At 40.1% G+C, this 21,185-nt stretch overlaps 1 protein-coding gene across 1 annotated transcript in view; it reads left to right on the top strand.

Annotated features, from left to right (window-relative positions):
• LOC119654556 (apoptosis-stimulating of p53 protein 2) overlaps positions 1–20,838 on the top strand; it is a 31,219-nt gene extending 10,381 nt beyond the window's left edge. The window contains exons 3-9 of the mRNA XM_038060004.1: positions 1,207–1,490; positions 1,602–1,869; positions 2,083–2,300; positions 8,156–9,819; positions 9,877–10,094; positions 10,154–10,356; positions 19,844–20,838. Of these exons, the coding sequence (XP_037915932.1) occupies positions 1,452–1,490; positions 1,602–1,869; positions 2,083–2,300; positions 8,156–9,819; positions 9,877–10,094; positions 10,154–10,356; positions 19,844–19,888 (2,655 nt within the window). The 5' untranslated portion in view covers positions 1,207–1,451 and the 3' untranslated portion in view covers positions 19,889–20,838. The remainder of the gene's footprint in view (positions 1–1,206; positions 1,491–1,601; positions 1,870–2,082; positions 2,301–8,155; positions 9,820–9,876; positions 10,095–10,153; positions 10,357–19,843) is intronic.
• The last annotated feature ends 347 nt before the right edge of the window (positions 20,839–21,185 follow it).

Raw genomic sequence — 21,185 nt, 5'->3', positions numbered from 1 at the left:
TATTTAGGAATATCGACTGTGAGGATATTAAAAATCATCGGACTGGGATATGAAACCGGCGAAAACACTAGTATCTACTTGGTTGTAGAGAAACTAACTTTATGGTATTGAAATAGTGATTGTTAAGGAACAATCAGAATGGTTAGTATTTAATAACAGCTTGTCAAGAAGGAAAGTAAGGAGAGTCGGATATCATTTCAACTACCGATCTGACTCACAACAATTTGGCAATTGTTAAATATACATATATCGTGTCGCAGTAAAATGTGAATGGAACATCTTTGGCTCCAGTAAACATTTATGACTACAAATGGATTATTCTTGTTTTATTTGTTTCTTTAACCTATTTAGTCGTAACTTCGCCTAGGTATCAATGTTTTCTTGTGTTCTCTTCGTGTATCACAAATTCATTATTGCATTTTTGTAACGGTAGAAGTTGAAAGTCTTGCTGTATCAAAATTTCAAGTCCGATTCATTCAAAAGCTTTTCAAATCATTCATAAATTCAGGCACAGTTTACGTTTTACGAAGGAAAGTGTTGATTGTAGTAATTAGTCAGTAATAGAGCACTTAGTGTGGAATGTTCTGATGAACTGATTAGTCAAACACTACGCAGACATTTCGAGAACTAACATTAGCTGAATGATTGAAGCGTTAGGTTTCATAATACGTTTTCTGCTAATTTCGATCTCAAACAGTTTTCAAATCTAAGCCGTGTATTTAGATCATCACATGAAAGGCGATTACTCGGTTAACCCGGTGTATGCTAGTAGACAGCAACAATATAAGCATCTGCTTCTCTAATTCATAAATCTGTTCGGCAAAAAAGAACATTTATTTCGAAATAAGATAATGTTTGATTTTCATTTATCTATAAAAACAAAGTTTTATGTAAACATAATTAGTGATAATTGTGTGTAGTAAACATACATTTCCGTATGAAGTTCTCAAAGATTCAGCAGTTGGTTAAATTTGACGTACTCTTTTTAGTAATATATTGGTTTAGCCTATAGCCCTTCGTGGTTTTTCATGGCCAAATTTTAATTTTGCTAGAGGAGATAAGAATGCGGTTAATTAATTTTGGCGATGAAGCATATCTCTTACCATTAAAAATATTATTCAAATAAACTTGCTCTGTTTAGAAGAATATGTTATAGAAGGTATCATTATAATTTACTCTAAACAATGCTGAACATTTGCTTTTCAGGTCCAAATAGCATCTGAAGTAACCCGAAACGAGCCAACGAAAACGCATCGGGGCGTATATACGTAAATTTAGTCACAACTCAAGCCTTATTGCATCGAGGGCGTAAAATATGTTGTGATATTTTATCACAAACTCAATTTATTCTCGAATCATACAACGATTGATTTATATTCTAATCAGTTGGAAGCAATCTCTTAACTGAAAGATTTCACGTGATGCTGGGTGGAATCAATTGAAATATACTTATGTTGGTGGATACTGTCGGGCAGGTTATTGCCTCTGAGGTAAGCGTAGTTTTATCTATTTCATTGTCTGGTTCTTCGAATTGACCAGAGTAAAGTAATAAGTTGCGCTGTCTATATCATTGAACATTTTTACTGATTTGATTTAACTAGGTGCCCGTAAGGCTATCGGCTGCTGAACTCAGGGCAATGGCATTGCGACAGCAGCAACAAATTGACTCGCAGCATCAGTTGCTAGCTGCTAAAGAGCAACGCCTGCGATTTTTAAAGGCTCAAGAGGCGCGAAATGTGGCGTCGGTTGCAGAAGAGGAGAAGCTCAGACGATTACGGGAGCGTGTAGAAGCTCAGGAAAGTAAGTTGCGGCAATTGCGGGCGCTGCGAGGACAAGTTGATCTGCAGAAAACTTACAACGTTACATTAAGTAAGATTCTAGTTTTACTACTACTTTATGTGATAGGCATATCCATTTAATTTGGCTTTTGTTTATTGAGTGGTATTGTTACTATAACTGGTAAAGGAAACGATCATCTCAATAAATAATTTCCTGTTTTACCTATGTTTTGCTTTACGTCTTTTCTATTGATCGCAAGAAAATTTATTAATGAATGTTTGCAATTTCCTTTTTTGTTTTTAGACAATGACCTGGATTCAATACGTGCATTGTTTAGTGAAAAAGAAAAAGAACTCAGTCTGGCAGTGGCAAAAGTTGATGCACTTACAAGACAGTTGGAAGAACTGCGACGGGATCGTAGAGGCACAATCAACATATTGTCCAGCACTGCGACTGGGTTAAACCAGCAATATAATTCACCATCTATAAGAGAGTTGGAGAAGCTAAGGAGAGAACTAATGGTATGTAGTTTATTGAAACATAACATTGAAAATTATCTTTAGAAAGAGGTTTAAATGATTTGTACTTTGTACAATTATATTTAAACAAGTTGATTTTTAAGGTTTTGTCTTTTTAAAATCTTATTAAAATCGGTTTACTGTCTGTGTATCTGTCCGTCACACGCCTTTTTCTCGGAGACGGTTATAGCGATTGACACCAAATTTTGTGAAAAGGTGGGAACTGTGAACACTCACACATACAGTGAGTTTCATACATACAGTCCTTATACATGCAAAGGGGGGTGTAATTTTTTTTTACGAAATAGTCATGTGGGGTATTAAATGAAAGGTCTCAGTTAGTACTTTCCGAAGCCGATCTAAGTTTCGACATTTGGTGGAAAGGTGGGGAGTGCGGGGTGGTCGAAAATGGTCATCTCTTCAACGGACTCATTCTTAGAAACTACTCAACTGAAAAATCTGAAAAAAGTCAAAAGGCCACTATATGGTGCCTAGGCTCCGAAATACCCTCCATATCGGTATCCTTGCAAATGAAGTTAATAATAGTATCTTACTATAATTTTTAGTAATTGGCTGTAAAACCCCCCTTAAGTTCATCCTAGCTTTTGACTTTACAAGGGGATTAACTTTTCCTTCACTGTGCTGCGCCATGTAGTTTTAGTTCGACTTATTCATTTGTCATTCTCGGGTTGCGAATGCCATCGCGTCGCAGGGTTGGACCAAGATCCTATTTGAGTGATGTCGTCAGTGTTGTTAAGGTGTTCAAGAGAAGATATCATGATTTTTTGAATCCCTTCAGATCTTCAAGGAAAGTTAGATTGAAGGACTTTTGCTGTCGAAATCCCTTTCGAAATCGATGAAGTTGAGAAACCGCTGATCTGATATTCACGCACTGCTCAACAATAATTGATAGAGTGATTTTAGGAAAATTTAAAATAGACTACTCTTTCTAGACCAAGTTTTCAAGGTGTCCCTTCATGCATGTCTCGACTTCTCATGATTCCAAATCGAGTGGATGAGGCAGTACTTCAGGAATTATAACTGCGCGTTTTTTTCGTTCGAGTATGTTGATACCCATGATGCTGATGATGATGATTTAGTTTTTATTTAAGGGAGCAGCCCATATCCGAATTTCTTTCACTAGATCTTAGATTTCATCAGATTTGATACTACTGAATATCACGATTAAGTGCTCCTTCCAGTTCTTAAATTCTTCATCATCGTATTATTATTATTCTGTTTAGGGAAAGTCGCACCGCGTCCTTGAAGAACTTTTACTGGGTATAGTGTACCTATTGATCATAGTATCTCAAGCAGGCCTATAACTGTAATGAACTTTAGTATGTTCCCTACTTCCAGATTTTACAGCTTTGCATCTGGTATTAAGTGTTCTCCCAGATGCCTCGACCTACTTTGCACAAGTGCCGGACACTGTCTCAGGACGTGTATAGAGGTTTCGTCATCCTCCTCACAAAACCTGCAGGTAGTGTCCGTAGATATCCCTAGCTTCCCTAGGTGATAGTTTAGCCGACAAAAACCAGTGAGAATTCCCACTATGATTCGGAGGTTCTTTTTGGTGAGGTTTAAGCAATCCTCCCTCCGTATGGGTTCGTATCCCCCAATAATCACCCTGGACTGCTCCATCTCTGGTAGGCCCGTCCAGTATAGTTCCCTCAACCGTACCTCTTCATTTCTTAGATTCATAGCCATGAAACCGTTTCCGATTCCACAGAAGGGTTCTGGCCCGTGTAAAGGCGTCCCTGCTCCCTTCTTGGCTAGTTCATCCGCTGCCTCGTTGCCTTCCAACCCAGCATGGCCTGCAACCCAAAGTATCCAGGCCTTGTTGGACGAGCCGAGTGTATTCAGTCTCTCAAGGAATTCCCATATCAGTTTAGAGTTCACCTGGTTGGCCCTAAGTGCCTTGATCGCTGCTTGGCTATCAGTGAGAATAGCTATGTTCTGCCCCCTATAGTTCCTTTGCAGATTAAAGGAGGCACATTTGTCTATGGCGTATATTTCCGCCTGGAATATGCTAGTGTACCTACCTATTGGCTCCAAGTACATTTTCCTTGGACCAATGACACCAGGACCCTCTCCCTCTGCTGTGAGGGATCCGTCAGTATACCAAGTAATCAGTTGCTGGTCGTATGTCGCAGCCACGCTCTCCCAGTTCGCCTGATACCGCCTAGAAAGAATATCAATCTTCCTTCGATTTAGGCAGCTCCCCGCCTCACTCATACTACCGGCCACCCTGAATATTGCCCTCCTTGCCTGCATCTGTATGTGCAGATGGAGAGGGGTTAATCCCAGAAGGACCTCCAGGGATGCTGTTGGGCATGTCCTCATTACCCCACTGATACACACGCAAGCCAGCCTTTGGAGCTTATGTAATTCCCTGGCTTGTGTGCTGAGTTCGGTTCTTTCTGCCCAGATTACCGCTTCATAGGTAATCATTCCACCTTCCTGCACCAGGCACTAGTAACCCTTAGTCCAGTTTGGATTCTATTACATAGGGTATCTTCATATTTGCCCCTACAGATTAAAACAATGTCGTCCGCGTAACCCTGGACTTGTATTCCAGTATTTGTTAACACATCCAGGAGTTCATCCACTACCATACTCCATATCAGCGATAGAACCCCACCCTGTGGACAGCCTTGAGTGGTGTTCATGATAATAGAATTTGTACCTGCCGGTACTTCTATTTGCCTGATTTCTAGCATTTTGCCCATCCAGAATGCCAGAGTGTTTCTCACTCCTTTGCTGTTCAGGGCATCTTGTATCTCTGTGTGCGATGTTTTGTAGAATGCTCCTTCGATATCCAAAAACGGGCACATCATCGTAAATAAGAGGTCTACCGCTAATAGCTTTCAAATAACCATCGGGAAACTTACGACTTGTAAACTGTTTAGTGATAGGAATACAGTATCGAAATCGAAAACTTCTGTTTTCCTGAACAGCGCTATATTGAATTTCTTTTTTCACGTCGTCAGTTACTCTGGACATTTTTTGCTTTGTCACGGTGTAGGAGCCTTAGCGCATTGTGGTCGCCCCACTAACAGTATTTGTCATTTCCTTACCTTCGTCGTTGCGGTCCCACGTATCTACCGTCGGGATTTTCTTGGCACCCTCTTAGGGTGTAACTGACAGTTTGGCATACATCAGAGATGAAACCACTTGTTGACGGCTTGTTCCTTGTTCCTTGTCTGGTACACTGTCAATATCGTTGTCAACAGCTTAATAAGAAAATTTTCCCTTTATTGAAGAACAGTTGCATGACATAGCCAGTAATTGAATTGCCCCTCTCCATTTTATGTGACTTATCCGCTACCACTTCTGCCTTTCGGTCACATCGTGTACGGGTGACAGGCCTGTGCGCTGACCAAGTGCTTCATATGAAATAGTATTAGACCAGCGTACCCTGACAATAAGTCCTAAACAAATGTTCACGAAGGCTGAGTGTTAGTCACTTCCCATGTGCTACTCCGATATAGCACGACAGAAAGAGTAGTGTCAACATTGAATTCCTCCACGTCTTACGATAACAAGAAGATGCAGGTTGTCTGCAATCCTGACGAACTTCGCTTTGAATTTGAAATTCCTTTGAAATTTTATCTTGATGCAGCATGTGATATATTGTGCCATTAATGCCGTTGATAGCTATTAGTTTCTCCGTAGTACCCTGCCCTGATCACGCAGAAACTGCAGATGCAGCAATAAATAACTCTGCAGGGAGACCGTGAAATTCAGCGGCTTAATCCGTTCAAATGCATTGATGGCTGAAAAGATTTCTCTTCTGCTTGGTGGAATAGTTCGTAACCGCATGTTATGGTGACTGACCATTTCATCCACAAGAGGTATTTCAACCGATCGTTAACGTTCTGCACAAGATCATGGAGAGGTTTGCGAGCATATGCAAGCTCTTTTGTGATGCGATATAAACTTCAGAAATCATTGCATGCTTCTGCCTCTTCCCTGACCAGGGCAATAACAAATTCCTTTTGTAGTGGTGCACACTATGTGGCCGATCAGGAAGATAGTTCTCCCACTGTCGAGCAACAGCCAATTCATAAAAGCGGTCGATGCTGAACTTGGGGGGTCGGAGCTCTCCAACCCTGCGAGAAGTGGCAGACCCAACACGTAAGCGAAGGTAAGTGAGCATCAGATGGTGATCTCTTTCGATGCCAATATTAACACCTTTCTTGTTACCCACTTCCAGAAGACAATCCCCGAATCTACTGTTGACTTTGAATTGGTTAATCTGATTGTTCGAACAATGTGCAACAAATAACGAAGCGGTGGAAGCTGCAGAAATCCTCAAACCTCCCATCATTATCGTTACGGTTGCCAAGACCTTGCTTGTCCATTACATGTTCGAGCAAAGTATTGTCAGAATCCCCTTGGAATTCAGGTCACCCATTACAATAACAGTATCCCTTTTAGGAAGCCTCTCCTGACCTAATTGCTCGCAGAAAGCATCCTTCTCACTATATCGGAATTCTGCGGTCAGAATCCTGTCAGAAACCAGCTCCCAGGTCAAGAGAGCACATCTTGTGGTAGCCGTCAGAAACAACCCGATACCAGATTCGCAACTGCTACCACTTGTTTTTCCAGAGTACAAAAACACATTGCCACAACAAGGAGAGGAATACTCTTCAGAGTTCCACCATCTTACTTCGCTTAGACCCAGAATATCCAGCTTCTTTGGAATTCTCGCTCGAGCTGGAGAAAACTATCATCTTGGGGACCCTCTATACCGTAGTCAAGGAATGGTTACAGCCACGAGGCAACTCTTAAATCTCATCGTGGTATGATCGATTTGATTATTTGTTCTTTGCCGATCAATTAAAATTTATCGTATTGTATGCTCTGCGGCCCTAAAAATAAATGCTGACAAAGAGACGATAAGGATTGCAGGCTTACCTTACGCTGTTGTTTTCATTACATGGTTGAGCAAAATATTCGCACAGCTCACCTTCACACTCAGCAGCGACAGCGCTGAACAAAAACATTATGTATTATGCCATGTACTAAAGATTTTCTTAGGACCTTCAACGGCATCTTGTTCTCCACGCTATCGCCTCGAGAATTGAAAATTAAGACCACCTTAAAGGGCACAATTTCGATGGTATCGAGGTGATCCAAACCGCCATGATGGTCACTCTGAATGGCGTTTCAGTCGAAGCCTTCAAAAGTATATTTCCTTTATGCATGGTTTTACTTTTTTGGATAAGATTCGCCACTTTCTAAGCTTGGTCCAAATGGAGTCGAGAATTTTCAAAACAAACTCAATCATATCAAACCATCGTCATTTCGCTCGGCCTTCGGATATTTTCCCATCGGATTCGACCATTCTTAGCTAGCGAATTATCCTCTCTATAGATTGAAGTGCTCTGGTATTCATACGATTTGTCATTATAAGAAATCAGGTAGACTTCAGCATTGTTATTTGTCACTTCTTTTGATCTCGGCATATTTTACTTTATTGAAGGATATTACTAGTTCCATTACCTTGAACTCTTCTCGTTTACATGGGTTCGGTAGCAGTCAGGATGGCTCAAGTGGCTAGAACGCTGGGCTGTCATGACGAATGGTTGCGGTTCACTCCTCACTGGAGGCAGGGGATTTGTTATCGTGACCTGAGTCAGTATATTGAAGTGTACCGTTACGGCCTTGAATGAAGTGCTCTAACACGCTTCAAGGCCCTGATCCAATTTGAGTGTTGCGCCAACAATTATTATGAAAACCTTACTCAATGTAGGTGATCAATATATGTACGGTTTTAATGGTAAACACAAGATATCTTTGCAAATTGACACGATCCAAAATTTAACTTGCTGCATTCTTTCTGATTTCAGTACCGCAACCAATTATCTCTTCAACAAGATGCACGGTTACATCTCCAAAGAGAAGCCCTTCAACAAAGGCAAGCTGAATTGAAATCCGTCGACCAACGTATTATGGAGTTACAGACGCGGTTACAGAAAAGAAAAGCTTCAAATTTAGTTCAAACGAATGCACCTAGTATTCCAACCGAGCAAACAATACAGCAAACCCCAAACCAAGCGTTACTACTGCAGCAAAGTTCGAGGAACAGAGACAACAATAAAAACGCATTAAATGTACGACCATCCAATAGTGTATATCCTTGTCAGCGAGTAGTGCCGCGTGGAAACATTGCTGCAGTGGAGCCGTTTATCCACACTCCGCAAAATAATTCTGCTCATATGTCGTCTGTCTCTAACGCTGAAGTGACCAAGCAATCTCTAAATAAGGCGAACGGAAATCTCGAAAATCCTCTGGCACAAGGTTTCAAAAAATTAAAATTGAACTTACACCCTACACAATCTAATAGCAATGTGTTGAGTTCTGCTGAAAGTGATGAAAGCAAACTCGCTCAACAGAAATTAGTCATGAAATTCAGTGACTCGAATGATACAGCAAGTTCAACTGCTCAGGATGCTGACAATCAATTTTCGACCAACGCCGAGATTAATGAATGCGACAGTGATAAAGCTGGAAAAGTCGGACAGGGACGTGACTTGATAGCCGACAAAGAGAATACTCAGCTGACAGTGTATAGTACTCCTTTAGATGCTGCGAGTAAATCAATCGCAACTGCTGTATCTAACACTGCACATTTACACGTCGGAAAAGCACATAGCTATGATATTAACGAAAATAAAACAGCTCTCAAATCCAAGGTTTTGCCACCAATTCCTTCTGGAAACTTGGTAGTTCCCCCTCGGAAACCCATTAGTAGTGTTGCTCCAACTTCAATAACTCAGACATTATCAAAGATTAACAAGCCGAAAATCAACATGGTGGCTCCCAGTGTAATATTGGCCTCTGATGCAGACAAATCAAGGCCGGCTTTGCCGCCTAAACCTAATAAGTCACTACAATCATCGTCCGAACATTCCAGCACGTTACCCACAGTGGTAAACATTATAAATAAAGTACCGGCGCCTGAAGCGATGGAAACAAATTCGCCAGTAGGAGCTTCTCACATTCCGACAAGTGTTGACAACCAACCAATAAAAGCAAGACCTTTGACAATAAAGAAGCAGCCGCTGTCTGAACAGCCCAAATTGAAATCTTCGTCTGCCGGCATTAAGCCGTTGCAGTATAATGCAAAGAGAATAGAAGTGTCTCAATCCTTCTTACTTCAAGAAATGGAAAACGATGGATCAACTGAGAACGACGGATCTCAGCAATCAAATGATACAATTACTAATGAAGAACTTCAAAGATCAGTGAATTCATCTGCAACCAGTGAGGAAAAGACCCCCGAAGACTCGAGACGAAGAAGCAAACATATAATGAGGGACCAGAGTAAACTGAAACTATCGCGAAGAGTTAGCTTTGATCCGTTGGCGCTGCTTTTAGACGCCAGCCTAGAAGGTGAACTAGAATTAGTTAAGAAAACCGCAATGCAGGTTGCAAACCCTAGCGCAGCGAATGACGAGGGAATAACCGCCTTACACAATGCGATATGCGCCGGTCATTTCGAAATAGTGAAGTAAGTGTAAACCATTTAAAAGTTTAACTTCAAATATGATTGGTATTTTTTATACAGGTTTCTCGTCGAATTCGGTTGCGATGTTAATGCTCAAGATTCTGATGGATGGACACCTCTGCACTGTGCTGCAAGCTGCAATAATTTAAACATGGTTAAGTTTCTGGTTGAATCGGGAGCATGTTTGTTTGCATCGACACTATCCGATCACGAAACACCAGCAGAAAAATGCGAAGAAGATGAAGAGGGATTTGACGGTTGCTCAGAATACCTATACAGTAAGTGTTTGTATTGGAAGTAAAGCGAAAATATATCTTAATCTTATTTATTTTGTTAGGTATCCAAGAGAAATTAGGAATACTCAACGGTGGCGAAGTGTATGCAGTGTTTTCATATGATGCCCAACAGGGTGATGAGCTCAGCTTTTCCGTGAATGATCATTTGATCATTCTTCGAAAAGGCGATGATGCAGAACGTGAATGGTGGTGGGCAAAAGATAGAAATGATCAAGAGGGCTACGTACCACGCAATTTACTTGGGGTGAGTACGCATATTTAATTACTTCGAGATTTCAATAGCTTTAATTATGTGGAAAATTTGTTGAATATAAGACCATAAGGAGACATTTCTTAGTGGTGGGTGGATACTTCAACCATTTGAGGTAAAAGGTTTTATAAAATAAAAATATGTGAAGTCGTACTCGAACTAAATGAAAGAAGTTCGAAAAAGTTTGGTAGTTCCTATAATTTATCAAGTTTCATTTCTCACCTATAATCATTATCAATTCATTACCAAAAACTTTCTTTTGCTTCTATTGCGCTTCTATTATTGATTTGGCCCTTTTAAATCTCTGAATGAATACCTCGTAGATTTCTTCTCACAAATGAAGCCGGGATAACCAAGTTTTTAGATCTAGGATTTATACAGGAGATTTGGGAGAGTCAACACATCTGATGTGGTCCAAATTTCTCTAATGACGTTTCGTAAGAAACAAGCAGCAATCGTTTCCCCATTAAACGCAATTAGACGGTTGAAGTTGTTGATCAATGTTCCCAAATAAGGTCTCTCTGTAGAATATGCTGCCCTTTTTTAGGAACGATTTGGTAAAACGGCTTTATATTGGAGAAACTCCGTTTAATACTATTTGAACCGCTTATGTATGAATAGAAAACGTATATATTCACTTGCCCTTGTGATATTGATATTTATTTATAAAAAAGTGGTTTGAGAAATGTTTATTCCCTTGATGTAAGTAGTAAAATTACTCTCAAACGCGGCTAATTGCCGAAAATCTTCTTGTTAAGAGGAATGAGGAGTGTATAAGGACTGACTTGTACCTTCGAATCTTTGACCCTGCGGTGGGACACTTTGAACGAAACAGTTTTTCTAAGCTGAAGTAGAATCGAGTGACTGTCCGTGTGCAGATGTTTTCTAAATACCTGGCATCAGTTGTGATTTTCGATCCTAGTACGGCAAAATTCTTAATGGTTTCAAAGTTGCAGTTTTCTATCTTTTTTTCTCTCTGTTTTTCGGGGTCATGGTTTCGTGACCACTTTTTTGGCGAAAGCAAGCTTCACTTTGTGTCCAGAAAATAGGAAGACGCTTGAAAAACGGTTTGCATGGTCAAAAGTTTGCTGCACTGATGTCTCATAATTCTCCTCCGATAGCCAAGGGAGTGTAATGTAATGTTATGATCACCAAAAAACGATTTGCCAGTCAGGTTTTGAAAACCATGGAAATTAGTAAATAGTGACTGTGGAGGCTCCTGCTTCGGAGAAATGTTCGTAGGAAAGCAGTTTGGGAAAATGAACCGGGTGTGGATGTGAATTATTAATAATTTGGAAACCACTTTCCATTGCCCAGAACTTTTCTTTCTCCTTAGGGATTTTTTTCTATCAGGGATGTGGCGTTACATTTTTTTGTTCCCAAATAATTGATTTGCCATTGGAGAGCATAGTTGCATATATGTTGTCTTCATCCTTTCCAAAGCAGAGTCATCGAAAACTTATCTTTCTCAAAGGCCGAAATGTCGTACGATTGGTCATCGTTCCAGCACTAATGATACCAAGCCTATGTACGTCGTTAGCGTCACTTGGCATCTAAGTGAATGGGTTATAAATTTGCGGTAACTTTAAGTGCCCAGGAAGGCAATAATGCTTAGGTTGCCAAATCTTTGGATTTTTATCAGTAGCTTTTTGTCATTAGCAGAGTTCAGCTTTGGCAACCTAAAAACGGATGCATACGTCAAAATGGACTTTTAATTTATATCTTGTGAACCCGGTGCGGTAAAATCCTATGTGTCTTAGCTATCACAGAATAATCTACAAAATTTCTGATATTGTTCCTCCATATAGTGCTTTCACATTCCCAAAATATTTGGAGTGTCCATCTCTGATGGGGACTGGGTAACGGAGCTTCTCGCTCAACGTTCTAAGTGAACATAACTGGTAGAGTCTTTTAACTGTGTGTGTCCGGATAGCTCGATGGTTAGAGCTAGGCTGTCATATAGAAGGTTGCGGTTCAAATCTCAATGGTGCCAGTGGAATTTTTATGGTGATTTGACGTCGGATACCAGTCGACTCGAAAAAAAGAAGACGAGGCAGACCCTGCCTAAGATGGAGCGATGGCGTAGGTCAGGATGCCAGACAGATTTTAGGGATATCGAATTGGTGGATCTCAGCACAAAACCGGGATGTCTGGAGTTCCTTATTAAGGCAGGCCTAGACCGGATACCGGTTGTTGCGCCGTTGATGATGATACCAGTCGACTCAGCTGGGAATGTGTACTTGAGTCAAATCAGGGTAATAATCTCGGGCGAGCACATGCCGATCACATTGGCTTCTATAGGGTACTGTAATTCTATAGTGTTCCGTTACGATCTTGAATGAAGTGCTCCAAGGCACTGAACCAATTGGATTATGGCACCAACGATTATTATATTCGAGTTGACACAATCTCGGCAGATGCCGGATTTTACCTAATACTAGCAGGAAGTGCCAAGCATTTACGCTCGGACGATCCTACTTACTTAAAAGCTTAAGGGGCGCTGATGGTGGTGGCATGCGGCTCAGGATGACCTTTGTAGATGGCTTGGATTCGACACGTGTCTAATCCAAACTCCATCCGAATATCACAGCTGAATATGTCTACTATTCGCAACAGACTTCTCAGGTGGTCGTCAGCACCAGCATACAACTTGATGTCATCTAAGAGTAATCAAGTGTGTCAGTTCACACTTACCACGTAGACCATACTTTATTGCAAAACCATGCCCTCTAGCATCATTCAATAGCCATCAAAGGGGGTTAAATGCCATGCAAAACCAAAGGGGGCTCAAAGAATCCCCCTGGAAGGTGCCTCTCCGTGTATGGATAGGCTCTGAGGTATTGGCATCCTCAGATGAAGACACTGATAAGGTGGTGTGCCACCCTTGCATGACTGTTGCCAAAAAACTTTATCAGCTTCGGATAAATGCGATACACATGTACGACATCGATTAGCCAACGTATGGAGGACGCTGTCGAAAACCTTGGCATAATGGATATGTCTGCGAGGATCCCGCAGCGTCTCTTTTATAGGGATAAGGTAGGTAATCCCGGTAGTGAGGAAAGGCGGAAATTCCTCCGGTCGACTAATGACCTGATTTATGCTGTATGCCAACCTGTGGACTGGTGAACTTTTTGTACCAGAAATTCTATACACGATCCAGACCTGGGCCCCTCCAGTTCTTCGAGCTGTTTATGGCTCGTGGAACTTCCTCTTCGGTAACATCCGCAAAATTCATGCCAGGCGTATTGTCATGGCGGGTGCCTTTGGCGGTGATCCACTCAGCGTGCTCAGCATGCTTGGCAGGTAACCCACAAAGTCCACCCCAATAATCTTTCGCTTCCGTCACCGAAAACTGTACTGTCTGGACGCTCTGTTGGAGCGTTAAGATGTTGTATCCGCCCCAGCCGTTATCTCGTAGTAGGAGCGGACGATGAAGAGGTTCATTTCCTCAGTCCATTTCCACCGCAGCCTACGCGAGCCTGCTGAAGTGGTCGCCACAGGTTGTGGCGAAACAGCTTCAGCAGGCGGAGCAATGCTCTTGATCGTCGTGGCGCCTAGACGTCGAACCGTCCCACGATTAGCGGTTTCGACGCAGTGCGGTCCATTACGGGAGCCCGACCCAGTCACCAAGTTAGATGATTTCCGTCGGTTATCCCTCTCATTTTTGGGTTTGCATTTTACACTGTGCCAGGTGTGGTGATAGCTTTCTCAGTGACTAATCTGCAGGATTGAAAAGTTCCTGCACTGTTCTTACCTACCCCGTGAGACGCTGGTGGCGGCCTACAGCCATTCAGACTGAAGCTATTCATCCCTCCTCCTTTCACAATCGGGCTTGGGACCGGCTGCGGCAGAGTTTGTTTTCAATTATCATTATTGTTATTATTATTACTGTGAGTCGGTTATGGAGGCACCACTTTTGGACCATCTGCAAAATGATACTCATGTCGTCACGTACTTTGATGGAAAGCTTGCCCATTGTTACAACACCGCTGCTAGATCGTCTCCAGTGACCAATGAGTATTCTCACTATGATCCGGAGCCTCTCCTTGGTGAGATTTAAACTATCCTTTGAGCGCTTGGGTTCGCATCCCTCCATGAACAACCTGGGCTGGTCTATTTCTGGACCCCGTCTCCGTATCCACAGAAGGGTTCTGTCTATATTTCCGCCTGGAATCACTAGCGTACTTACTCATTGGTTCGCTGCCTCTGCTGTGAGCATCGGCTCAGAACAATTAACTTGAAGTTAGTGTGAACATATTTGCATGTCTAGAACACCAAACACAAATCTACCGCTATTAATGCGCCTAGCGGCGCGGTAGTAATAACACTACCTAAATATAATAATATTCAATTTATGAGCGCCTTCTATGCGTGCTGTCAGACTGAGGGCCTTGGTTTTGCTGGTATTATCTTCAGTATCAGTCTTCTTCCTCCAAACTCGATGCCATTTGTCTCTATGCAAAATCAAACAGATACAGAACATTTCTATCAGTGAGGGTACCAAAACTTAGCGTGCAGCAATATGTTTGTTTCGCTTGGACTATTTTACTTCTGTCCTGACGTCGTCCATGCAAAAAGTTAAATTCACAATTAACTCGCTCAAATGGCACTATCTTCCGTACCACTTGGGACGATTGCCCTTCCCCCATGATTTCGATGTACATCTCTTTTCCACTCTCTTGAAAAGTTTCAGATTCTGTAATAAACAAGAAAGTTGGAGATACATAAAATAAGCGGCCAACCTGATTATTGTCAACTATTAGTTCAGAGCTATCAAACAACCCAAAAAGATGGCGGTTTGCTATCGTACAAGTCTACCAAAACCTAAGTACAGATCCAACGAAGTACCTGTCGACCGAATTACGATTCCTTAGTATTTGTGCGAAACAAAACCTTATTACAATCGATTTAATGTCTGTCTGGGCCTCGTAATTAGAACCTATCGAATAGAAAAATCGGAAAAAAATCGTAGTGGTGTATCTAGACTTCAAAATACATTCTGTTCCAATTACTGCACAAATAAAATTAATAATACTATATTAGCATATTTTAGAAATTTAGCCGGAAAACCCTCTTAAGCTCATGCTAGAAGTAGTCGGTAGTGGTATAAGAGATAACATAAGGCATAACTTTGGAAATAATAATAATAATCGTTGGCGCAACAATCCATATTGGATCAGGGCCTTGAAGTGTGTTAGAGCACTTCATTCAAGACCGTAACGGTACACTAGGAGACAATGTGGTCAGCATTGCGCTCGCCCGAGATTATTACCCTGATTTGACTCAGGTACTCATTCACAGCTGAGTCGACTGGTATCCGACGTCAAATCACGATACAAATCCCACTGCCACCAGCGAGATTTGAACCGCGACCTTCCGTACGACAGCCTTGTGCTCTAACCACTCAGCTATCCGGACACAACTTTGGAAAGTTTGAAGGAAATTCTACCATTATTAACAAAGTTATAGAAAGTGAAACTTTTACATTTTATGTGAATTTCGTGCATTCTAAAACGTGTATGGCGTCATCATAATATATCAATTCGTCAATACCACATCAAAGTTAACTCATATAAATGAGGGGCCGCAGGGAAACGTACGATCAATTTATATACGTGCGTGTATAAGTATAGTATTCGGTAATAGGCAATGCTTGTTTGTTTAGGATAATCATAATATCTACGTCTTTAATATGTACGTATATCTTGTAGTTTGAAAAAATATGAAGGAATATATGGTTAATATACGAATGGAAAATGTGCGTAGAAAGTTTCTCACATAAGATGAACACAAAACTTTTTTACCCGAAGCACTAACTTCCGGTATTACCAACAAGAATACCCAAATAATATAAATTACAAATCACCCTACCTATTTTAATAATTAGTTCGAATCCATTTGAGGTAATACATGTAAGAAACAACACCGTGCTACAGGTTGCTATAGGTTGCCGATGAAATGGTTCTGAAGGATTTTGTTACTTTGCCCAGTGCCGTGCTCAAATGTTGATCAAACTCCAATCTCAAGTAGTCCATGATTGTACTTTTTCAAAAAGGAAACCCTCGGTTTTTTTAGATTTTCGGGAGAAATTTTCTGCTTTTGCTTCTTTATGAAAGCTTTTAATTCAACCCCTTTCAATGCTCTTCGAATCTTCATATGCTAAGGGGATTATTTACAAGAGCAATAGCTTTTTTAGTCTTTTTTAGCCTACCATAAACGAACAATCGCCAAAAAATACGCCAGCTGGAGACCTCTGGCGTGGGAATTTGGTTTATAATAGTTTAGTCTGATTTAAATTATTTATAATTTTAATTACAGATTTTAGACCAATCCCCAATAATTTTGCTTTTTGTTGGCTTGATTTACCTTGGTGCCAGAAATAACTTAGATTGTTATTGCGATGCTAAGGGCGCTCATTGGAACTAAATAATATTGTGTAGCTTAGCACGTGTTCAAAGAATGGCTACAAAAGTTTAGTTTCCCATTACAAATAATATTATAAGAATAATTTTTGACCTAATGCAAAATTGAGTCAATGCGGTAGGAAAGGGGGGGAGAAAGAAGAAGAGGCCAAATTTCAAACCGAATGGCTTATTCCCATCGTATAGAATATGTTAATAAATACATTTTTCTGCTAACTTTGACACATGCGCTGTAATGAGAGGATCTTTACACTTTCAAAAAGTATTGACTTATTTTTACGCCATACTGTATACTATATCTGTATTACGAAATCATATGATGTTGGACGGCGAAGGTAAAGAAAAACAGGAAAATTACACGGTGGATTGTATCCTTTAACCTTTAAGTTTCTTTTCCAGTTTTAGCATCTCCGCGCTTATCAAAACAGATGTTCCCTCCGGAGGAGGAGAAAAAGGTTCTGACATTGAACTCAATTGAATTAAATTGTAATTCATGAGAAATATGAAAGGAAGTAAACTATAAAAAGTCATAGGAATTAACCTAATAAAAGAAAGAAACAGAAGAACTGATCCTTGCGATATTTTTTTTTTATTTGTGTATATCCTTGTAAGTTTACGCAGAAAATATAAACTAAACATTTTCATTCAAGAAATTGCAATTAGTCTCGAAAAACCGTTGGAAGAAAAGCCAACTCATTCTAATTGAATTATTTATTTTAATTAGTACATTCTTCTTCTGCTCATAAATGATCTGATTCCTCAGTCGTTTGGAGGCGATGTGATGATTGTATTGGATTTTTTGACGGTTTGCCTTGTACGTTGACCATATTCAGCCATTTAGTCATCCATTATCTTGAGTCGATGGTAATATTGCAAGTGGTGTTTTAGTGGCTGGAATTTTTTGGGGGGATCAGCTGCTCACTTAATCTGGTTATCAGTTTTCTGCATTGCTCAATCATATATGCCATTTTAAAAGGATGAGTGGGTGGTCCGAAGTCAGCCATAGCGCGATGCGATGGCTTTTTCGTTCCGCTTTAAAACGGTGAAATTAATCTGGGTTATGCTGATTGCGGCATTTTATTTTATCAAAGCCCTGATCTGGATGCAGTCGTTGGGCCTTCAAATCATCATCCAGCGTATCAAGCCAAAGTTGTTTGGATCGGGCTTTTGGTCCCTACCATCGACTTCGCTGTTCACATTAATCTTCGCGAGTGAATTCCCTTTAGCGCAAATTATATGATTATACCAAGCCTCTCTCTCAATTCGTTGCACGATCGGTGCAACCCCATATCGATCGCGGATATCCTCATTTCGGATGTGATCAAGGCGTGTCATGTCACTAGTCCAACGCAATATCATTTCATTGTCTTTTATAGTCGGCCAACACTCAAAATCATAGAGAGCGACAGAGCAGATGACATTGCGGTAAATTTTAGATTTGAGACGTTCGTTGATATGTCGATCACAAAGAACACCAGTTGTGAAACGCCATTTCATCTAGTTTGCGGTAATGCGTGAAGCAATTTCATAACGCAGTTTTCCATTGGCTGATAGCATTGGTTCGAGATATTTAAATCGCTCAGTTCTGGGCAGGTCACCGGCATTCACAGTTATAGTGTCTGTTTGGTCGTCGAAAATTCAGTTTTATTCAGATTTAATCTGAGACGGCGTTGCATGAGACGATCATTCCATTTTTGGACGAGTTGCTCGAGATCAATTTTATTATGAGACGCCAGAAAAACATCTGCATAAAGCAGTGTATAGGACGCTGGACATTAAATGTCCGGTGTGACAGTGTCCATAACAAGAACAAAGAGAAGTGGTGAGAGGGCGCTCTCTAGATGAGCACCGACAGAGACGCGAAGCGGTTTTGATACACCCGCCACAGGCGGTGTTACTAGGTGTTGTAGTAGAGCATACCAGATTAGTTCATGTGGCACAAGGTCAAACACCTTCTCCACATCCAGAAATGAATGAATTGGTGAATACGGTTTCAAGAATGCGTTCAAAAATCTTCATGGTATGGGACAGTCGCGACTTGTCGGTCGGTAAGCAAAGTACCGTCCTTGTCATTAACGCAACAGTTTTCGATATCCTGTGTGCGCTTGTGTCGGCTTTTGATAAGTCGATACAGATCTCTCTCTCGCCATCCCGAGTATCCATTTTATCGTAGAGATCTTTGTAGTGGGCCGCTCGGGTGACAGCGATCGCTTTCCTTGCTTCCCTGTTGGCATTCTTGTAAATTTACCAATTTGCCAGCGTTTTATCGTTGAGAAACTTGTGATAGAGGCGTTTCTTTTCACGGTCATTCATTTGGACATCGTCATTCCAAAGCATAGAAATAATATTCAATTAAAGGAAATTACCTAAATAATGAGGCGAAAATTGAAATAGGATATAGAGATAAAGTGACAATATAAGTATAAATTGTTAGCACCGAAATATTATATTTTTGATGTTTATTGGGAATTATTTGGTAGGTCCGCCAAAAAAGTGTCTGTTAACTAGATTAGCAAACCTGCTTCTCAGTCCATTGCCTGATATCGTTTTTGCTAGAACCATGACTATTTTTATTAACGAAGTTTTCATATGCAATGGTCTATTCTTTCCATCGATTTTTTGAAAATTCTTGTGACTTTCAGAGATTATAATGTCCGAAGTGTAAACATAACCAAATGGTTCGCATTTGGTTATGTTTACACTTCCTTTTCCTAGCAGTGACTTAACAGTCGACTTTTTTGTCGGTGAGTGAGCTGTGCCTTGTCTGCATCATCGTCCTCGTTGTCAAATTCTACGGTGCTAACCTCAATTTGACAATACTGGTATTTCCAGTTGATTTGCCCGTACTTCCGTGGCGAATTAATTAAAGCTATTGCTCTCTAGATACTGTACTTTCTTTGGTACCATTGTTTCCAAAAACCGCAATTAATACTACCATCTCCTTTCTTAATGACTTCGTTACAACTGAAGCCTGTGTGTGCACTTGATACCATATTATATTCAATTTCTTAAAAATTTTCACTACATACAACTTTACATTCCTTCTCTTCTTTCAGCTCTACCCACGAGTAGCAATAGATAGTTCTGGAACGTCGGACTAGCGGTCGTTTCAATACTGTACAATTCGCCAATCCGGGAAAATTACGCGAAAATTGTACGTATCTCAATACATATAGAAGATATGCGAACGGCTCATAGCTTGTAAGTGTTTCTCGAATTCTCAAAATAAAGGAAGAATCTAAATTGCCATAGACTAGGAAAATGTAATATATACATTCCTCGTTCGCATATGACCGTATTTATACTCGAATATTTTGTTAATATCTCTAAGTACTAGGCATAAAGTTGTTAAGACTCAATTTAAGCATTTAATGATTTATGTATACACAAAATATTTAGGTGCCTGAAGAAAAAAGAAACTGCTTTTATTTCAAATTGTGATGAGGAGTGACAATATTTAACTGTATATAGAACTACTTTAAAGTGCAAATTTCTTTACATCAAAATTTTTATGAGAATAAGCAATTCGATGGTCTAATCGTACGAGTCTATCTTAATAACACATTCACGTATCACGAGAACTCCACCACTTTGTGCATAATAATTTAAATAAACAACACACTCGAGATTTATAGTTATGGTCCTATAAATGTTTCGTAATCAAAACTGGGCACCATTTAACATTCCAATGCAAATATGTAGTTATATTGCCCCTGGGAGGATAAGTGCAATCGAGGAGACAAAGTAGGGGGGGCTTTACGAGTATTTAATTTTAAGATCTGTCAACATACGATAAACATACAGATATACACGCATGAATATATGAATAAGAGATATATAGGATATTTATTTTCTCGAATTGTAGCCTTCATGAATATTCTTCAAAATATTTTATCTTATATTTGCACCAAAAGCGACTCTCAAGACTCTATTATAATGAAATTTTTCATACAAACGTTTTTGTGGTAATCAATGTTAATAGGTAGATAAAATCTATAAGAAAAATATTATCAAACTATGAATATTAAAAGAACTTGTTATCTTATACATATATTGGAGTTTTTCTATACTTCCTTCAACAGGAGAAGTAAATTGCATATAGACACAGTGAATATGTAAGTACTTAGGCATCATGAAGGAAAAGTGAATAGTTTAGACAAAAACTTACGTTTTTCTGGTTAATTATTCACTTTTGTTATTTCAATATCTATTGAGTTTCTGCTAGGATCCTTTTTTAGCATAACTAAGTAAAGTCCAAGACCGTTTCATTCTTTACTAAATGTTGCAATGTATTCATATTTCGGCGACTACTTGTCGCCCTTAACAGTGCTGGGGTTTTAGTGAACACTAATATGCTTCCGATTTTTTTTCGATTTTCAACTTTTTCTTTCATCATCA

This window comes from Hermetia illucens, chromosome 4, assembly GCF_905115235.1.
Source record: "Hermetia illucens chromosome 4, iHerIll2.2.curated.20191125, whole genome shotgun sequence".
NCBI lineage: Eukaryota > Metazoa > Arthropoda > Insecta > Diptera > Stratiomyidae > Hermetia > Hermetia illucens.
This window is presented reverse-complemented; position numbering and strand designations above follow the sequence as displayed.